The sequence below is a fragment of the Balaenoptera borealis genome (genome assembly GCF_965194805.1).
Source record: "Balaenoptera borealis genome assembly, chromosome: X".
In the NCBI taxonomy this organism is placed as follows: Eukaryota; Metazoa; Chordata; class Mammalia; order Artiodactyla; family Balaenopteridae; genus Balaenoptera; species Balaenoptera borealis.
The window spans coordinates 18675726-18696630 of NC_138881.1; the positions used below are offsets into that span (position 1 = coordinate 18675726).

At 38.7% G+C, this 20905-nt stretch overlaps 1 protein-coding gene across 12 annotated transcripts in view; it reads left to right on the forward strand.

The window, feature by feature from the left end:
* The window catches only part of LOC309620905 (membrane-bound transcription factor site-2 protease), a 56973-nt gene that overhangs the window by 16376 nt on the left and 19692 nt on the right, over positions 1–20905 (forward strand). For 11 of the 12 annotated variants that reach the window (XR_014239723.1, XR_014239724.1, XR_014239725.1 and 8 more), the window contains exons 5-10: positions 189–316; positions 8029–8147; positions 9064–9244; positions 17357–17451; positions 17817–18012; positions 20066–20141. Coding sequence is in view for 4 of the 12 variants with exons in the window: in XM_082377748.1 (XP_082233874.1) it covers positions 189–316; positions 8029–8147; positions 9064–9244; positions 17357–17451; positions 17817–18012; positions 20066–20141 (795 nt within the window). In the remaining 8 variants the exon portion in view is untranslated. Of the gene's footprint in view, positions 1–188; positions 317–2891; positions 5782–8028; positions 8148–9063; positions 9245–17356; positions 17452–17816; positions 18013–20065; positions 20142–20905 lie in introns of those variants that run through there. The other variant, XM_082377747.1, reaches the window with a different exon arrangement.

The window sequence follows — 20905 nt, forward strand, 5'->3', positions numbered from 1 at the left end:
TAACTAAATCTGTATGCTATTATAAAATTACGATGATATATATCATATATAATTTTTTGACTGTCCAGAGAGACTTGTATTTTAAGCAAGAATCTGAATTACAGTGGGAAGTTTTAAGATTACATGCATTATTAATCTGAAAAATGCAATACTAGTAGTAAATTCCTTTTTCTTATGTGATTTCTTAGGGAACAAGTTCGATTTAATGGCTTTGGGATTTTTCTCTTCATTATTTATCCTGGAGCATTTGTTGATCTGTTCACCACTCATTTGCAACTTATATCACCAGTCCAGCAGCTAAGGATATTTTGTGCAGGTAAAAGACTTAAATTTCTTTATTCATCTGTGTGTTATTAGTGGTTTTATGGAAAGTACATCACAAATGAAAACACCTCACCTTTTGGTTGATAAATTCAGTTTATAAGACTCTCAGTCAGGGCTTCCCTGGTGGCGCAGTGCTTAAGAATCCGCCTGCCAATGCAGGGGACACGGGTTCGAGCCCTGGTCCGGGAAGATCCCACATGCCGCGGAGCAACTAAGCCCGTGCGCCACAACTACTGAGCCTGCGCTCTAGAGCCCGTGAGCCACAACTACTGAGCCTGGGTGCCACAACTACTGAAGCCCACGAGCCTAGAGCCCATGCGCCGCAACAAGAGGAGCCACTGCAATGAGAAGCCCACGCACCGAAACGAAGAGTAGCCCCTGCTCGCCACAACTAGAGAACACCCGTGCACAGCAACAAAGACCCAATGCAGCCAAAACTAAATACATAAATAAATAAATTTTTTTTTAAAAAAGACTCTCAGTCAAAAGTGGTAGAGCAAAATAATTTACATTCCAGTTTTTACATTTTTTTAACATGAGTTATTTTTAAATGATTGAAAAAATGAGAACATATCATGAAAATATGACTAAAGCATTAAATTAGACATAGGAGGTCACTTGATAATCATGAGTGTAATCCACAATGAAAATGTAATCGTGAGCCTTACTGAATAAACTAACAAATCATCAAAACAAAAATGGAAAAAGTACAAGGAAAAAACAGAAATGTAATAAAGGAGGCTTATCTCATCTCTCAACACATAGCAGGTAAGTATGAAAAAGTCCTAATCATCGAAGCTCTAATTAGCAAGGTCAAAATCAATAGTTATGTCAAACCCTATACCATGACAATTTCTTTTCAAGTGCCCATGAAACTTATAAAAATTGGCCAATTTAATTCAAAACCATAATTGCAGTATGTTTAAAAATGATAATGAAATAATGTGTAAAGTTTTGGTAAAAGGAAAAGTCACTGCCTTAGGCAATTATTATGAAATAAGAAATGAAAGTAAATCAGTTAAACTGAAGAAGTGAGAAAAGAACTATAAAATAGGTAAGAAATGATGTAATTAGCATGCATATAGGCAAAAAATAATAAATTAGAAAAAATAGAACTGTTAAATAAAAGTTCTTTGAAGAACAAAAAAAGATTAAATGGGAGAAAGCGTTTATAGGCAGAATTAGCAGTCAGATTGGGGAATGACAACTGATAGAGAAATTTTAAACAATTATAAAAGTGTTCTTTGTTCATCTCTGCAAAAAATTTTCACAAACCTGGATAATTATCTTTTTTTTAAACAGCCGCAATTAACCCCAGCGCAGACAGAAAAAAATTGTAAATAGGCTAATTACCATGGGAGAAATTAAGAAAGTTTAAGAATGGCCCTTAAAGTTTCATAGGTAGAATTCTTTCAAATCTTGAAGGAATCTTGAAGGAAAAGATTTTTCTTTTCAATTCCGATTTAGTGTAAACTTTCCAGGCCGCATAGAGAAGGAAACTAAGAATTTTTTGAAAGTCAGTGTAACACTGATACTTGTAAAGCACAAAAAAAATTCTATAGACAGTTGGTGTATCTAAACAGTGCAAGGATGGCTTAAAGTTAGGAAACCTTATTTGTGGTAAACATTAGTGGTAAACATTAATCACTCTTAAGGGAAAAATATCATCTCAGCAGATATTGAAATCGGTATTTAACAAAATTCAACATTCATTAATGGCTAAAAACCAAAAATCTTTAGTAGAAGTATTGAATAGAAATAGCTGGTTACTTCCTAATAGTATAACACTTAGAAGCATTCCTGTTAAAGGACAGGACAAGCATTCCACTGATACTATTAAAAATGGCCTGTAAATGTGGGTCACTGCAATCAAATAAGAAAAAAAAGAAGCATAAATATTAGAAAGGAGTAGGCCTTCCCCCCCCATACTATTATATACCTGGCGGGGGCGAGGGGGCGGGACACAAAAGTCAATGGAAATGAAATACAGAAAAATTCTGTAGAGCCTGGTTGCTGTATTCAAAAAAACCAATAGCTTGGCGCGCTGAGCGAAGAGGCATGCAGTGGCAGGAGGGCTGGCGCACGCACGAGCGCGTGAGCGTGGGCATGAGCATGGTCGCGCACTCTGCTGGGGTGCCCCCAGCTTGGAAGCGCATGTGCGGGGTGCCCCAAAGCGCATGTGTGGGGGGGGGGGTGCCCCAAAGCGCATGTGGGGGGGGGGGGTGCCCCAAAGCGCATGTGTGGGGTGTGTCCCAAAGCGCATGTGCGGGGTGCCCAAAGCGCATGTGCGGGGGTGACGCAAAGCGCGTGTGCGTGGTGACGCAAAGCGTATGTGGGGGTGGGGGTGCCCCAAAGCGCATGTGCGAGGCGCACCTAGAAGCTTCCACGTCTTCTGCGTTTTCCGTGTCCGGGACCGGCAGCGCCCTCTCTTTCCTCTGGAGCTCGGGCTTTTCTCCCACAGCCTTTGTTTTCCGCGGCCTTCCGGTCAGCCATTTGCTGCCCAGTAGCCAAAGCCTCAGAAAAGCCCTCGGCCATGGCCTCAAACAACACTTTCTACATCGCCGTAGAAAACTCGGAGGTGTATGCAGATGCTGTGGAGCTGCACCAGATTCCTGTGGAGACCGTCCCTGAGGAGACCGTCCCTGTGGAGACCGTCTTTGTGGAGGCCGTCCCTGAGGAGACCGTCTTTGTGGAGGCCGTCCCTGTGGAGACCGTCCCTGAGGAGACCATGGCGGTTGAGGCAGCCAAGGAGTACGAGGACATCAGCGGCAGCGGTGTCCATGATGGCCAGCACCATCCGTCTCTGATCACGCTGCAGCCTTTCATTATCAGCACCCCAAACCAAGGGGACTACAACGAGGAAATGGTCATGGTGCAGATGCAGGAGGAGGCGGTGGGCTACTACCAGTCTGACCACCTGCAGGTCAGCAACCTGGAGAACAAGACGGTCATCCTGGCCGACGAAGACGACTGCATCCAGGAGACCCTGGCTCCCTTGTCACCCTCCACGTCCTCCTCGGCCTACAGCCACGGCAGGAAGCACAGCGGTAAGAATAGTTACGCCGGCGGCAAGGCCAGGGCGGGAAGCAGCTCTGAGGTGGGCAGCAATAAGTGGGAGCAGGAGCAGGTGCACGTTAAAACCCTGGAAGGCGAGTTTGCCGTCCCCATGTGGTACGCGCCTAGTGAGAGAGACCATGAGACTGGACAGGCTGATGAGAGCCCCGCTCTTGGTTATTCAGAGTACGTGATGGGGAAGAAGCTGCCTCCTGGAGGGATTCCTGGCGTTGACCTCTCAGATCCCAAACAAGTGGCAGAATTTACTAGAAAGAAGCCCCAGAAAACCAAAGACGAGCTCCCGAGATCAATAGCTTGCCTTCACAAAGGCTGCATGAAGATGTTCAGGGATAACTCCGCTTTGAGAAAACATATGCACACCCATGGTCCCAAGGTCCACGTATGTGCAGAATGTGGCAGATCTTTTGTTGAGAGCTCAAAACTGAAACGTCATCACCTGGTGCATACGGGAGAGAAGCCCTTTATGTGCACCTTCGAAGGCTGCGGAAAACGCTTTTCCCTGGATTTCAATTTGCGTACCCATGTGCGAATCCATACCGGAGACAGGCCCTTCGTGTGCCCCTTCGATTGCTGTCATAAGAAGTTTGCTCAGTCAACTAACCTGAAATCTCATATCTTAACACATACTAAAAATAAAAATTGACAGTAAAAAGGAGAGAAGAAACTTTTCAGGCTCGGAAAGCATCTTCCAGAAATGTGATAAGAAACAAATATGCCTTTTTTGTGTGTACTGTTTCTAGAAAAGAATCTTTTTAATGATTCTAACACATCTAAGGGTCAGATTTTGATAGGTTAGTAAAAGTAAAATTTAAAAGTTTAAGAAAAGTAAGTTATATAAGGTAACATTGTTAAGATGTTCTGTCTTGTTCTGTAATACTGTTTGAAAAACGTTATGTTTTTGTAATGTTTGGTCACAAAAGGAGGACAATTCATGAAGCTCACATCAAAAGACTGTTGTTTATACAACTGTGCTAAAAATGGGACTTCTTTTCACATTCTTTTAAATAGGAAGTTCATCTATTGATGATAAGTTTTTAAAGTTCTGGGTTTTCTAAATGTTCATGTTTATACTTTTAAGAATATGTTTAGTAGTTCTATATATGGTTTTTCTGGAAGTAGATAACGTTGCTTGCAGATTTTCTTTAAAAAAAGGACAGTTACATGCATATGTAAAGTATTTTCCTGTTGAAAAAAAGTTATATAGGTTTGGTTTGCCATCTTAATTTTGGTTGTATTCTTTGACATTAACACATTTTGCATAACTACCTTTTAGACGCACTGGATTATGTAGTATTGAATGTTGGATGGGATGTAGTAGTTGATTTAAACTTGTTTTAGTCTTTATATTTTCCCCCAAATACTACCAGGTGCTGTCTTTTAGTGTCATTTCTTTGCCTGTTTAGTTAAGGAGTGGTGCTCAGGTGTGGAATATGTTGTGTATGTATTGACTTTTCAATACTTGGTACATACATCCCTTGTAATAGAAAAAGCAAAAAATAAAATACCTGTTCTAAAGAAAGACAAAAACTTGCCTGTATAAATATTGTACCTAGAAAATAGAGAAAACAGGAAGGGTACGACTGGCGTCTGGTGGGTAGAGGCCAGGGATGCTGCTAAACATTTTACAGTGCACAAGATAGTCCCCCACAACAAAAAATTATCTGGCCCAAAATGCCAGTAGTGCCACTGTTGAGAAACCCTGCTCTAGAGAAAGTAAAAATAGTAAGAAAAATTTGTTTGGTATACTCAAAAAGCAAGTCATTAATGAACAAGAGGTTGTTTAAATAAAGGAAATAAAGGTACCTGCATTGCAATTTAGCCGTCATGGGCAAATCTGGAATCTAGCAGGGTGGTCTGGTACTAGCTGCATCCCTGACAAGAGATAGGAGAGTCCTTCCCAGAGAGTCAAAGAATCAGTGCTGCTGTGTGCCCCTCTGACTGTTGCTTGGATGAGAAAAGCCAGGGTCGTATGGTGGTGTGTGTCATCCTGATAAGGGAGAGGTAGGGGGCAAGCATTTAGGCCATCCTGAGGGGTTAAGGGGAAAGTTGAATTTAGCACATGGTAATGGTGGCAAATCTAATCAATGGGGCTGGATTATTTTGTGAAATTGTTTTGAGACTAGCCACAGGGTGGTGGGGTGGTATAGCTGTATTCCTAATTAGTTTCACTAGAGTAAATTCCAGTGGGTCAAAGAATTAGAGGTCTTTTCTGTTTGTTTTAATTTTGTTTTTTAAATGATGCTAGGGACTTCCCTGACCGTCCAGTGGTTAAGACTGTGCTTCCACTGCAGGGGGCATGGGCTCAATCCCTGGTCGGGGAACTAAGAACCTACATGCCTCGAGTGAAAATTTAAAAAAAAAAAAAAAAACCTATGAAAACAATACAAGAAAACACAGGTGAGTGTCTTCCATAATCTTGAACTGGGAAAGGCTTAATACAAAAGGAGACATTTGACCTCACCAAAATTTAAAATGTCTGCATAGGCAAAACTATAAACCAAGCCAAACAAACTGGAGGAAATGATTATAATACCTCGTACAGAAGAACAAATTCCTCAGTGTATGTATTACAAATAATAATATATATAAATTAGTTTAAGAAAAAAAAGACAACCCAGTCAAAAAATGTAAACTGACAATGGATAGAAGTAAGCAATTCTCAGACAAAAATACAAATAACCATTTAATAAGCATGAAAAATGTACAAGCTCACTCATCATTAAAGAAATAGAAATCAGGATGAGATTTTTACTTTTCACCTAGCAGATGGCAGTCTAAAGTTATGATAGCATCCCATCCAGTATTGTTTAGAGGGTGGGGAAACATATGCCACTTAGGAGAATATAATGCAAACTTGTTGGAGGTCAATTTTAATGCACATATTTTTTGACCCAGTAATTCCATTTCTGTGCAATTTTCCATACCCTCAGAGATGCATTCTTAATTAGATGCATAACAATACGAGCAAAGCTGTTTGTTGCAGCATTGTATGAAAAAGTTAAAACAGCCTAAGTGATCATTAGTAGGGAACCTTATAAATAAGTCAATATGTTTTTTTTTAAATGGATTACTCTGTAGTGGATATAAGAAATGGGTTAGATATGAATGTGCAGGTAAGAAAGAAGTCCAAAATATATAAATGAAAAAGCAAAATATAGTTTGTGATAAATAGCTTGATACCATTAGTGTTTTTAAAAGATCTTTCTGTGTGCAGAACAGATAATATTGTTTACCCAATGTGTCCTGGACTAGAGGAACATTTTACAATGTGAATATGGTCCATATTAGCTAGGTATCTGGCTGCTGTAAAAGCTAAAAATAACAGTGACTTAAACTCTCATAAAACATTGCAAATGTAAGTAGTTCAATGCTGATATGATAATTCTATGATTTGGGGGACTCAGACTCTTTCTGTCTTAGCTCTACTATTCCCAACATGCAGCTTCTACGTCATGGACTCAGGTTTAGCTACATTCCAGCCAGTCAGACAATCCCCATCACTTCCACTTGCATCCTTTTGCCGAAACATAGTCATATGGCCATACTCAGCCTCCTGAGAGTCTGGGAGATGTCTTTTAAGTTATGTTTCTATCATTATAGAACACTGGTCCTCAACCACTGGTGCTGTCACCCTCCTGGGGATATTTGGAATGTGTGGGGTGGGGGCAGTTGTTTGGTTGTCTCAGTGACTGGAGAACACTAATGACATTCAGAGGATGGAGTCGGGAATGCTATATATCCTGTATTGTAAGGGACAAGACCTGCACAACTAAGAATCACACTGCTCAGAGAGCGGGTGGTGCTTCCACCCTGCCTTATGAGAAGAACTGTACTAGAGGGCAAGGATCGGTATGGGAGGGGGGGTTATCTAGAGGTATGCTAGTGAATGTTTAACATCTAGCCCTGGAGGAGAGGGTGGAGAGCTCTGATAATGTAGCATTTGCTGGTTTCTGTGGTGTGAATACTCCCACCATGGCCAATTTCAAGGCGCCAACTTGAAGTTCCTGAAGGAGGAGTTGGTTAAAGAGGCCCACTCAGCTGTGGCAAGCTGGTGGGAGCAGGCTCCAGCACGCCACTGGGTTCACCTAACTGTCTCTACAGAGATGGCAGAGATAGTTATAGTCTTGATGTAAGATACATACCCCAGTTCAGCAAGAATGTTTTTTACTTCATCATAACTTTTATTTGATAGCTCTGAAGTTCCTTTCAAAGATCACAAGTATGTTTTTTTTTTCACAAGTATGTTTAAATTAATATGTATACATTTTCTGAGAAAAGAGTATAGTAAGTAGAAGATATTCTATTCATTATATACACACACACCTTTACATATATAATAGAGATATATATGTAATAGAATATAGGTTCTAATAGTGTTAAATCATATTAGCATGTGGTCTTCCTAGTATTGTGTTAACATGCTCATTTTAGATTTTAATATCTGAAATGGAAGAAACCTCTAACTGAACATCTGTCTTCCGTACTAATAAGTAGATCTATCTGCCTCACAGCTTCTTCTGGTTACTTTACTAATTTATCAGAATGCCTAAGTATTATGAAGTACAACTACCTGGAATGATATCATCCCTGCCCCTGGTTGAGCTTATTCATTTTTTTCCCTCTTTTCAGGTATCTGGCATAATTTCGTCCTTGCACTCCTGGGTATTTTAGCTCTTGTTCTCCTTCCTGTAATTCTCTTGCCGTTTTACTACACTGGAGTCGGGGTGCTTATCACTGAAGTTGCTGAGGTAAAAAATAGATTACTTGGGGTATTCTTTCACCAGGTTTTGTGATGTAACACTTAGCATTTTATGTCAGGAACTTTTATTCAAACTCTTCTCATATACAGAATGCTCAGTTTCTCCTGAAGAAATTACTGTAATCCTTTCAAATCAAAGAAATAGTTTTGTGAACTACATTGGCTCTTTTAAAATACTGAAAATTGTTTCTGTTCTGAATTACAAGGATAGTATCAAGACTTTCTACCTGTAGTTTGTTGATTAAATGCATCATTTACCTTTACTGTTTATTTTTATAACTCTGCTTTTGAGTCAGATGTCTTTACTCCTAGGAAGTAAGAAAGATGGAACGTAGGCTAGCCAGCCAGAACATTTCGTGGGAGTTTAAATGAATGTCTTCAACTCTGTATTTCACTCCCTTAGACTACTATGATGGTATCAAGTCTTCTCTTCACACTTTGGGACAAGGAAAATTACCTTGTGAGCAACTGCCTCACGTACTCATGTATTCATTGTGCTGACGGTACTGTCTGCATATTTGAGACTGTGTTTAGATAAGTCTTATAATTCTATCCATTGATGATATAGGACAATGAAGGCATTCTGATGACTACTTTCACAAAAAATTTTAATTAGCGGTTTGGGAAAAAGTTTATCATTTTAATCTTAACTGTTGGCAAGTGGGGTTTGTTTGGTTTTCATTGGTGAAAAATTCAAAATCTTAGTGAAATATGAAAAGTAACTATAATTGTTGGGTGTTATCTTGTTAATTTTCTAGGACTATACATTTTGGATTCAAAGCTGGATTATTTTCTACATTATTCAAAATAGTCTACTTAATTAAGTCAGTGTCTTTATTATTTGCTCAGATTAATCATAGCTTGTCTTCACACATTACCTGATTTGTTTCTGCCCTCTTCCCAAGGACTCACCTGCCATTGGACCCAGAGGCCTTTTTGTGGGAGACCTTGTCACCCATCTACAGGATTGTCCTGTTACAAATGTACAAGATTGGAATGAATGTCTAGATACCATCGCCTATGAGCCCCAAATTGGTTACTGTATAAGTGCATCAACTTTACAGCAGTTAAGCTTCCCAGTTAGAGGTGTGTATATTTCCTCAGTATAATATAATGCTTCAAGCAGCAGTACTTGCCATTTGCTAATTCTTAGATCATGTCTGTAGATGTATTTTGTCCTAACTTCTTTAAAACAAATCAGTAAAGTAATAATAAGCTTAAACTAGTAAACATTCTCTTGGTAAGTTAGATACTAATATGTAAGTTTTGTTTATTATATATTGTTGTTGAACTTCTAACTAATTTCATATTTGATTTTCAGAACTCCAGTATCTAATTCTTTCAGCATTTAAAAAACACTTGTGTTAAGTCAGCATTCAAGCTCAAACATAACCAATTAACTAAATTCCAGCAATTAAATACCCTTGTGCTGTATGGGTGGTGGCATGTCCAAAGCTATTTGGGGTAGGGTTTTTTTGTGTGGCAGTCATCCAGAGGAAGTCATCTTGGTGTCCGAAAATACCCACTGAAGTCACATCTGTTGTTCTGTGTAGTAGGCGACAGGGTGAAGCAAGTTTATTCTCAGAAGCTTCCGAATTTATTTTTAGCTCTTCCAGCTCTGAAAAATCAGTCTGCCAACTCTTCATGCAAAATTATGGGGACCCAAATTATTGAAAGTGCTGGAAAGCACAAATTATGCTCACAGACTACATCTTTAAGTCAAGAAATGCCTGGATACTTGTCTACATCTACTGGGGTTAAGAAATATGATTAATTATCAAGAATAACTGTATTAAAGTACTGTGTGCAACAGTGACAAAGTAGTAAGAACTGATTTAAAATTTTTTTTCAAATGTAGTCTTCCATGTATAACCCATTTTTAAGAATTTTTTTTATTGTAAACATTTTTCAAACATACATAAATGTCAAGAGAGTAGTACAGGGAATTCCCTGGTGGTCCAGTGGTTAGGACTCTGCGCTTTCACTGCCGAGGGCATGGGTTCAATCCCTAGTCGGGGAACGAAGATCCCACAAGTCATACAGCACGGCCCAAAAAAAAAAAAAGAGAGAGAGAGTAGTATAAATGAAACCTCATGTATCCTTCTCCTAGCTTCAACAATTATCAACATTTTGCCATTTTTTTTATCCAGCCTGTCCACTTTTGAGGGAAGTATTTTAAAGCACATCCCAGGTATCCTGTCATTTCATCCATAAACTTCAGCATATCTTTAATAGATGATGACCTTTTAGACATGACCACAGTACTGTTATCACACCTAACAAAATTAACAATAATTCCTAATACCTACACTCTTCCCTGGTTTTGTTTTTATAGTTGGTTTAAGTTGGATGGTGTGCCTTTTAAGTCTCTTTTAAGTTGTAACAATTCCCCCTGACTTTTTTTTTTAATATCATTTATTGAGGAAACTGAGTCATTTGTTTTGTCAAATTTATCATTAACATGTTCGGTATCCCCCGAATTTCCTATAGATGGTAATTAGGTCCAGAGGCTTGATTAGATTCAGGATCCATTTTTGGCAGGGGCAAAAATACCTCGTAGGTAGCACTCAGTACTTCATATTGCATCTCATGTTTTTCCATGTATCGCATCTTTTCAACTGGGTGTGTAATCCACAGTGTGTTCTTCTGTAAGAGGAATAATCCATAATTTCATACTTCTTAAGTCCTTTATCATTTTCCTCAAGTTTCTCTAAATTTGGTATAATCTGTATTGAATTACAAAAGCCAAAATGACATCGTAATCAAATAAAGCTCTCTCCAGTAGGATTGTTTTATTTAGAATATCTGCATTTCAGATGTTTAAGGTTTTGTCTTTCCGGCAAACAGAATGGAAGTGAAATTTTTCTTGAAATACTCTGAAACTCTTTCCTTATTAACTTTTTGAGTATTTCACTATTATGGATCATATGCTGTATTTTGGAGGTATTTGTTTAAAAACCCAAAGCAGATATTACTCTTCCCACACTAACAAAAAAATCAGTCCCAAAATAATAATTCTTCAATATATGTTTCATTTCCGTAGGAGCGACTGTATTAGGATACTTGCTGATTTTACATGATGACTGTATCTGATAAACCCGTACCTCCATTTAATCATTTTTTTTAAAATATATAAATTTATCTATTTTATCTATTTATTTTTGGCTGTGTTGGGTTTTCGTTGCTGGGCACGGGCTTTCTCTGGTTGCGGCAAGCGGGGGCTACTCTCCGTTGCGGTGCACGGGCTTCTCATTGCGGTGGCTTCTCTTGTTGCGGAGCACGGGCTCTAGGCACCTGGGCTTCAGTAGTTGTGGTACGCAGGCTCAGTAGTTGTGGCTCGCGGGCTCTAGAGCGCAGGCTCAGTAGTTGTGGCGCACGGGCTTAGTTGCTCCGCAGCATGTGGGATCTTCCCGGACCAGGGCTCGAACCCGTGTCCCCTGCATCGGCAGGCGGATTCTTAACCACTGCGCCACCAAGGAAGCCCCATTTAATCATTTTTAAATGGAGTACATATACTTAGCCAGACTGTACGAATCTTAATGACTGTAAATGTAACTTAAAATATATACTAGGTTAATTTTAATGGCAGACTTGACCACTGTGGCTATGGACATTTAAGAAAACTACGGATTGATGTTATTTTACATGTATCTAGGGACCTTTGTTATCCTACATTATGAATAGAGGGCAAAGATATAGCCAAATATGGTAATACAAAGTAGCTCATAATCCAAAAGTGATTCATATTCAATTTAGAGTAGAATTCAGTATACATAATTAAAATTCTAAAAATTTATACCACTTGAAAACAATAAAGCCACCTTGGAAAGATCTGACCGTGAAAGTGCTCATAAGCTGTCCCAGCCAATCATTTCTGGCCTCATTTCATACCCTGACTCTCCCAGGTGTAATTTTAAATTTTTAAAGATATTCCCTAAGATATTAATTAATTAAGGTATTAATTAAGCAGACTAGATATTCTCCTTAAAATATTTACAGGTATATTTCTGGCAAATTAGAAAAATGTGGTTAATCTACATGAAATGACTACTCATTTTATGAAATTGTTGGGAACTACTTTTTTCTTCTGTCAGTCCTTTCCGTTTTTGATTTTTAAACATTAATCTGCTAGACTATGAGCAGCACCAACAGAACCAAGGCTGGTTGAATTACACCTCTGCCCCTGGTACATGGGGCAAGCCTACGGAGCTTGTCCCACACACTCCTTGGAGATTGAATGGCCTTTCCAGGAAGCCCCAAAAAGGACACTGGGTGAGGCTTAGAGCCCTTTGTACCTGGAATAAATCTCTGGTTTCATTCTGCATCAGAACAGAACAAACTTTTCCCCTCTTCATATTCAAGCCTCTGCTTAATTTAAGATTGCTGTGTATCCATGTGCCACTTAGTGATTTGAATGAAACTAAAAGTTACAGACAAGAACTAGTTTGTTTCTTGTTGGGGATTATTTTCTAACAAGTAGCTTGCATCCTCTTTCTTTAGTTTGAGGGGATACTCTTCATACATGCCTAAAGCTAAATTCCTTTTTTCTTTCTTGGAAGCATTGTCTTCAATAAGAAAGACTACTAAGTCCAGCATTTGAATGGCATTTTAAAAAGAGTGAGATTGAATACTAAAGGCAGCTGCTCCCTAAAATGAAGCTATGAGTCCAGACACAGGCATCCCCTTTGAATAGCCTATATTCCTGTTCAAAGGAGATGAGGGTATATACCTGTAAAACTGCCTGGCACAGGGAGTATTGTCCTGTCTTAATGCATCTTTAACTGAAGTGAGAAAAGACCGTTCCTGACTTAGTTTAAGATAATAAAAGGAAAACTCTGGAAATCTTTTCCACATAGTTTGAGTACCCAGATTGTTTTTATGCTCAAATCTTCTCTAATGTTTAGAAAAAAGTATCTGTTCTCCCACTGTGAATATCAAGGTATCATCCAAGGTTTCTTTGCTCTCACCAATTGAAGAGAGAAAGAGAGTTTATAATTTTTTAACTGCTTGATACTAGGTGGTGCTGGTATAAATTCTACCATAGAACTAAGAATAAAGGGACTTCCCTGGTGGCGCAGTGGTTAAGAATCCGCCTGCCAATGCAGGGGACACGGATTCGAGCCCTGGTCCGGGAAGATCCCACATGCCGCAGAGCAACTAAGCCCGTTCGCCACAACTACTGAGCCTGCGCTCTAGAGCCCGTGAGCCATAACTACTGAGCCCGTGTGCCCCAACTACTGAAGCCCACGCGCCTAGAGCCGGTGCTCCACAACAAGAGAAGCCACTGCAATGAGAAGCCCGCGCACCGCAACGAAGAGTAGCCCCCACTCGCCACAAAAGCCTGCGCACAGCAACGAAGACCCAAAGCAGCCATAAATAAATAAATAAATAAATAGAATAAATAGGTTTGCATGCCTGTATTGGAACTCTAGTTACATTTATATATTTATTAAGCTAGGGTAAGAAAATTGTTCAATTCATTTTAGTGATGTAGAAAGTAGTGAGTACTGTGAACTATAGATTGAAAAAGTCTCTTCCTTCCAGCCTTATTCCAAAATTACCTCTGGTCTAGACCATCCTTTGAAGACCAGACTATTTCTACAAGTATCTTAGGGCCCATCTTAGGGTACATTCAGAATATGCAGGTTCTCCTTGTAATGGAATTATGAAACTGTTCTGGTCTTAATTTCCCTAATTGTTTCCCAGTCTGGGGAGATTTAAGGGAGAATTCTAATTTCCTAGAGTTAAACTGAACCCATGAATGCCTCTGGGACCTCCCATTGCAGTCTTGAATGTGCCTTCCAAAGTAGAATTGGATTGGTCTCTCATGTTGATAGCAGTATACTAATGTGAAAATTACCTGTGGCATACCCGTCTTATAGGTTAAGAATTGAGTCACAGAAATTAAGTGACTTGTCCTTTAATGTGATCCAGTAGAAAAGATTCTAAAATAAAATACATTTTTAAACGTACAACTTTTTTTTTAATTGATAAACAGAGAAATATCAAGTTTATTTCTCACATGATAACAAAATAATGGGAAATTCTGTATGTCAGGAGGCACTTCATCTTGTCAGGGTAGCCATAGCCATCAGTTTATGTTTTAATTGGATTAATCACCATAGGAAGAAGCCATGACCTAGAGGTCACAAATTGGTGGTAACCTAGAGGCCAAATCCAGCCAGCCTTGACAGTTGTGTATGGTTTGGCTTGCACAATATTTTTTAAATTCTTAATTGGCTGCCAATATTTAAATTTAAGAGGTTTCGGGACTTCCCTGGTGGTCCAGTGGTTAAGACTCCACTGCAGGGGGCACGGGTTCAATCCCTGGTCAGGGAACTAAGATCCCGCACGCCGCACAGCACGGCCAAAAAGAAAAAAGAAAAGGTTTCACGTGAGGGTCCAGACTTCTTTCTCATGGAATAAAATAGATGATCTCTTGACTCTCGGCCCCAAGTTGAGTGGCCTGGCTGCTAACCGTACTTAGAACGAGGTATATATTCTCTAATTCATCACAGCCCCCACCATTTCCTATTTTTTCCACACACTCTCCACTTCATTTATTTGATACCTGCCTGGCCCCTTTAAGCTGTTGTATTATCAGACATGCTATATCAACAGTGATATCAAATTCTTGACTTTCAATTCTGTATTGCATACATTCCTCCGAGAAGAAATTAGGATCAAGCATCAGATGTAAATTTTTAAAAATCATTACTGATACAAAGGCAAGTGGCATAGAACACCATTTATGTATTCAGTGCATATTGAGTTATTCACCTTATATAAGATACTGAGAAACTTTTCCCTCAAAGACCTCACAGTCTAATCGAAGAATTAGACCATGCCCACGTTACGGTACAAGGTTAAATATAATTAATGACAAAAAGTATTGGGAGTTGTGAGAGCTGATGGCAGTCAGTCTTGACTGAAAAGATGAGGACAGGCTTCATAGCAGCAGCTCTTGAGCTGGGCTTCAACAGTGAGTTTAATTTCCGGAGACCGATATAAATAAACCTCGGCGCCACAGACCAGAAGTTGGTCAGGGAACTGCTAATAATTTGGTTCAGCAAGAGAAGAGTATGAGCTAAGGTGACTAAAAAAAAAAAGTAGAAGTCTTTACGTTTTAGGCTATGGCATTTAGACTGTTTGGGAGCAGCGCAGAGTCTTTGGATATTTGGATTAGAAGAGCTACATTCTCAGAGTTCTACACTGGAAGGTTAATCTGAAGCATTCAGTATGTAGGACAAGTTTGCATATGAGAGCTAGGTGGTAAACTAGATGCGTTAGGACTCTCTTCAAATGGGTCAAGTGAGAAAGAACTGGAGTCTACCCTTTAGTGGGAATAAAGAGAAAAATAATGAGGAGGTGAAAATTGTTGCGACTTGGCAACTGATGAGAAGAAATACTGAGGGCTTTTGCCTGGATCTTTTTTTTTTTTTTTTAATCCTAAACACCTTTTTACCTTATAGTTTACCGTTAGGGCTGATGAGTGATTATAGGCACAAGTTTGTGCCATTAGATGTTCACAGTTTGCTTTCATATTTTAAATATTACTCATCACCCAGAATTTAAATACCCATTCAATTACGGTAAGAAAACAAAGCAAAACTACCCACACAGCCAGCCATTGCAGAGGAGAAATTGATGCATCTGTTAGTTTACTTCACCTCTGTTTTGTTCTTCGTGTTGGCAACAGTGCGTGTTTAAGGACATCCGGTCTAACCGAATGATCTAGAAGAAAAAAAGAAAAGATTTAAAAACAAACAAAAACCTTTGCCTGAAATATAAAATCCTTATAAAGTCAGATTGCATATCAACAACCATTTTCATGCCAGTGCTCCTAAAGACACTCTTGTTAATAATGCTTTTCGTAGTATTGGAAATCGGGGATAACTTTACTCTCTCTTCTTCAGCACATATGAGTATGGTAGTAGGTATATAAGATTCTAAGTTTAATTGGTCCTTGCCACACATCAATTTTTTTTCTCTCTTTTTCTTTTTTTTTTTGCCACACCCCGTGGCATGTGGGATCTTAGTTCCCCGACCAAGGATCGAACCTGCGCCCCCTGCAGTGGAAGCTGGGAGTCTTAACCACTGGACTGCCAGGGAAGTCCCCACACATCAATTTTGCTTTACAAGTTTGATGTGCTGAATGCAGGAAACCTTCCAAAATAAATACGTGGAAAAAAATTTTTGTCCCAGCTGTATCAGTGATTTAGCTTCCTTATTCTACCCTAGACACAAGTGAAGCAGTCTACCAAAGAACTTGAAAAAATAAATGAATAATGGGGATACTTGCCCTGTTTCTCTTATCTTCCAAAAATGGTAACTGGATTACTAGTATGCAGGCAAATATGTGCATATCTGTGGGGTCAAATTGGGCTGCCCTGGTTCTGTGGGGAAAGCCTCAAGATAAGCCTGGAGGTGGGATAGATATTTGATATAATAGGGATGTCCTTAGGGATGAGAGTCTCTTAGGCATCCTCTAGCTCAGTGGTCCCCAACCTTTTTGGCACCAGGGACCGGTTTTGTGGAAGACATTTTTCCACGGGGCAGGGGGCAGGGGTGGTGGTTCAGGTGGTAATTTGAGTAATGGTTCAGGTGGTAATGCGAGCGATGGGGAGCGATGTGGAGCGATGTGGAGCGACAGATGAAGCTTCGCTCGCTCGCTCGCTCGCCCGCCACTCACCTCCTGCTATGCGACCCGGTTCCTAACAGGCCACGGACCGCTACCGGTCCGCGGCCCCGGGGTTGGGGACCCCCTGCTCTAGCTCACTCTGCTAACAGCACAGCACAGGAGTTCAGTAGTGAAATTGGATCAGTGGATCAGCAGCGTTAGGACATCTAATAGTGGCTCATTCGATATTTGTGCTTGACCACCTGGAGCTATTGCAAAACCTACTGAGACCCTGGAACTCCAGCTTTACGAGTGGGTAAGTTTATATGAAGACAACTAACCTAGGGTAATTGATGCTTCTTGATTTCAAATTGGATGTATCTCTTTTTATAATGTAAAATCAAACTCTGCAGTGAGTAGCTGACAAGCTGAACTGTCAATTATACAGTTGTTTCTGAATTCATATGCATTTTACTTAATTCTTTTTGTCTTGAAAGCAAAATTCTTATTACAAATGTACTTCTATGTAATGGATTCTTTTTTTAAATAACAGATTTTAATAAACCATTTCTCTTCAGCGTACAAACGGCTAGACGGTTCGACTGAATGCTGTAACAATCACAGCCTTACAGATGTGTGCTTTTCCTACAGAAATAATTTTAATAAGCGTTTGGTAAGTTGTCCCTGAAGCAATCTTGCTTGCCTGATATAATTATTACAAAATAAGCATGTAGAACTAAAATGGAATCTACGAAACCATTGCCCTTTTGCTTTGTATCATTTTATTAGAATCTCTACATTTCACATGTCATATTTCATCTGAGAATCTTTAAAAATTTTATAATGGTAATATCTTATTTGGCCAAAGTGGAATAATTGAATCTAATTTATAGTAGATACACATAAATGGCATTTCCTTTATGTGAACTTCGTTCCTAATATGCTAGGTGACATGAAAGATATTGAAGTAATGTAACTTGGTGTTTTTCTTGTTAACAAGTCATTTTTAGTATTGACTAATTAATGTTCTATCCCTAGCATACATGTCTACCTGCCCGGAAAGCAGTGGAAGCCACCCAAGTCTGTAGAACCAATAAAGATTGTAAAAAAAGCTCAAGTTCAAGTTTCTGTATAATACCTTCTTTGGAAACTCATACTCGCTTAATAAAAGTGAAACACCCACCTCAAATCGATATGTTGTATGTAGGACATCCACTGCACCTTCACTACACAGGTGGGTATTATTGTGGTAGACCCTCAGAATATCGCTACAATGGCATGTATTCTCAGTGGTAGCAACTCAGTACACATCTTGCATTAATTTTATTTATTATATTTGATCACTTTTCAAAGTCTTGTTAACTTGTTCTTAAGCACGAAATGAAGTTTAAGCAGTAGGAAAATAATCTGAATTTATAAAGCAGGATGGAGCTGAACCCCATGTCTGCCTATGGAGAGTGACACATGACGCATTTTTCCTTCGCTACCGTTTATGTCACATAGATGATCTCTCAGGTATTCTCTGAGCGTTTATTAAATTTATCCAAGCTCCCAAAACAGTAGCAAGAGCAGCATATGTCAAAGAATGCCTGGAATCATAGTGATACTACACTTGATCTTAGCCAAAAGGCCGAGAAGCGATTGGAATCATAGTGATAATGATGATAAAGTAATTTGTGCATGACTCGTGAATTTTATATGAATATAATTTCAAAACCGGGCCAGCATAATTGTTTTAACAATGGCAACATGATTGGATTAAACATATAGCTTTTCCATATGGCTGAAGATCATACAGTCTAACTTATTTTGTTGTACAAGATTTTTTTTATGTTCCTTTTTTTATAACAGTTTTATTGAAATATAATTCACATATCATACAATTCACCCTTTTAAATTGTACGGTTAGCTGGGACGAAGTGAGAGAGTGGCATGGACATATATACACTACCAAATGTAAAATAGCTAGTGGGAAGCAGCCGCATAGCACAGGGAGATCAGCTCGGTGCTGTGTGACCACCTAGAGGGGTGGGATAGGGAGGGTGGGAGGGAGACGCAAGAGGGAGGAGATATGGGGATATATGTATATGTATAGCTGATTCACTTTGTTATACAGCAGAAACTAACACACCATTGTAAAGTAATTATACTCCAATAAAGATGTTAAAAAAATTTTTTAAATAAACAATAAAGTGTACAGTTCAGTAGTTTTTAATATATTCAGAGTTGTGGAACCATCACCACAGTCTTGTTCCAGAATATTTTCATCACGCCAAAAAGAAAGCCCATACCCATTAGGCAGTCATTCTACTTCTCTACACCCACCCACCCCCAGCCCTTGGCAACCACTAATCTACTTTCTGTTTCTGCAAATTTGCCTGTTTCTGCACATTTCATATAAATGGAATATTTTGTGACTGGCTTCTTTCACTTAGCATAATGTTTTCAAGGTTCATCCATGTTGTAGTATGTGTCAGTACATCGTTCCTTTTTATGGCCAACCCAGTAATATTCCATTGTATGGATATATTACATTTTCTGTATTTATTCATCAATTGATGGACCTGTGGGTTTTATGTTACTCTTTAAAAAGCTCTCTCATTTCTCCATAGTCATATCCTAAGATAAAAGTCGGGTCATTCTTCTTACTTATTAGTTTGACACTAAGTGACTCTAGAGTGCATAATACCTCCTCAACAAATGTAGAAATGTCCCTTTTCAGGGTAATTCAGAAATGTGTGCTATGGGTTCTATTTAATTATAACAGAGTTTTTAAATGTTTTGAACAAAAACAGGATCATGGAATCCACAAAGTGGAGGAGACCTTAAAAATCCCCTAGTCTTAATCCTTGTTTTAGCAATGAAAAAAACACCGAGACCAGAAGGAGATTAAGTGGCATAATATTGATAGTTGGAGTGAATGTGATTTTAAGGTTATACCTCTTTGAAAGAATAAGGACTCTTTTGATATAAATTCTAGTGTATTTTTAAAGTCAATCTCTGTATTTGGTACTCATAGTTGTTATATAATCAGTTTTATCGTATTCTCACCTCAAAATATAAGTACACTGAGACATGAATTTCTGTATTCCAGTATTTTTATTAGATGTTCTAGAATTGCCAGTTGCTTTTATATGTGGGCCATAGAGCCTGCCTGCATATGTTTGGGAAGGGCTTTCTCAATCAATTTAATAGGCTAGCCCAATTTTTAGTCATATGGTAAAATTCATAATGCTGTTGCTTATCTGTATAAATAATATTCATTATTTCTTATTTTTCTTTTTTAGTGAGCATCACCAGTTTTATCCCACGTTTCAACTTTCTAAGCATAGATCTGCCTGTGGTTGTGGAGACATTTGTCAAGTATCCTTTCTGGCGTGAAAGATGTTTTTAAAATGTGCTACTTGGAACTTCATCAGTTTTACCTTGACTAGAGAACATGAACAGACCTTACAAGTATCAGTTAACTGCTAATACCAAAAAAAGAGACTTTAAAGTTGAAAAAGATCAGATGGTACCTAGGGAGGAAGAAGTCAGAGAAGAAAGATTGATTGGGAAGAGAGAAAGGTTAAGATGTCGAAGGGAAGGAACCTAGAATACAAATTGAGAGTTGAATTTAGAAGTATAAAACCTTTTAGTACGTTTATAAAGGATGAACGAACGCTTCAGCTACTAATGAGGTGACGAATTCCTCCCCTTCTGAGCCTGTTGGCTCTGACCAAGTGGAGGAATGCGTAAGGGAGATCAAACTGGTTTCCACTACTAAAATAGCATTCAGAGGACAAAATCTCATGTGTTCTTTAGCATATTATATTTGCATATAAAGAAAAATTTTAATTGGTTATTATATAGAATTTGAATAAACTGAACAGTTTGGAAAGGTTCTTTATTTTTGTCACTTTTAAATCTTTTTAATTTCTTTCCTTAATGATTTGCAAAAAAATGAAACAAATGAGCAAATTAGTAACAAATTAGTTAACAAATGAGTTACTAAAAAATGTGTATAGTCAAAATTGTACCTTGTAGACTGCAGCTTTTTCTCAGAGATATTTACACTATGACCTTACAGATGATAGTAAAATAGAGTTCAAGGGGCCAAAATCTTTATGTATCTAATATAACGTATA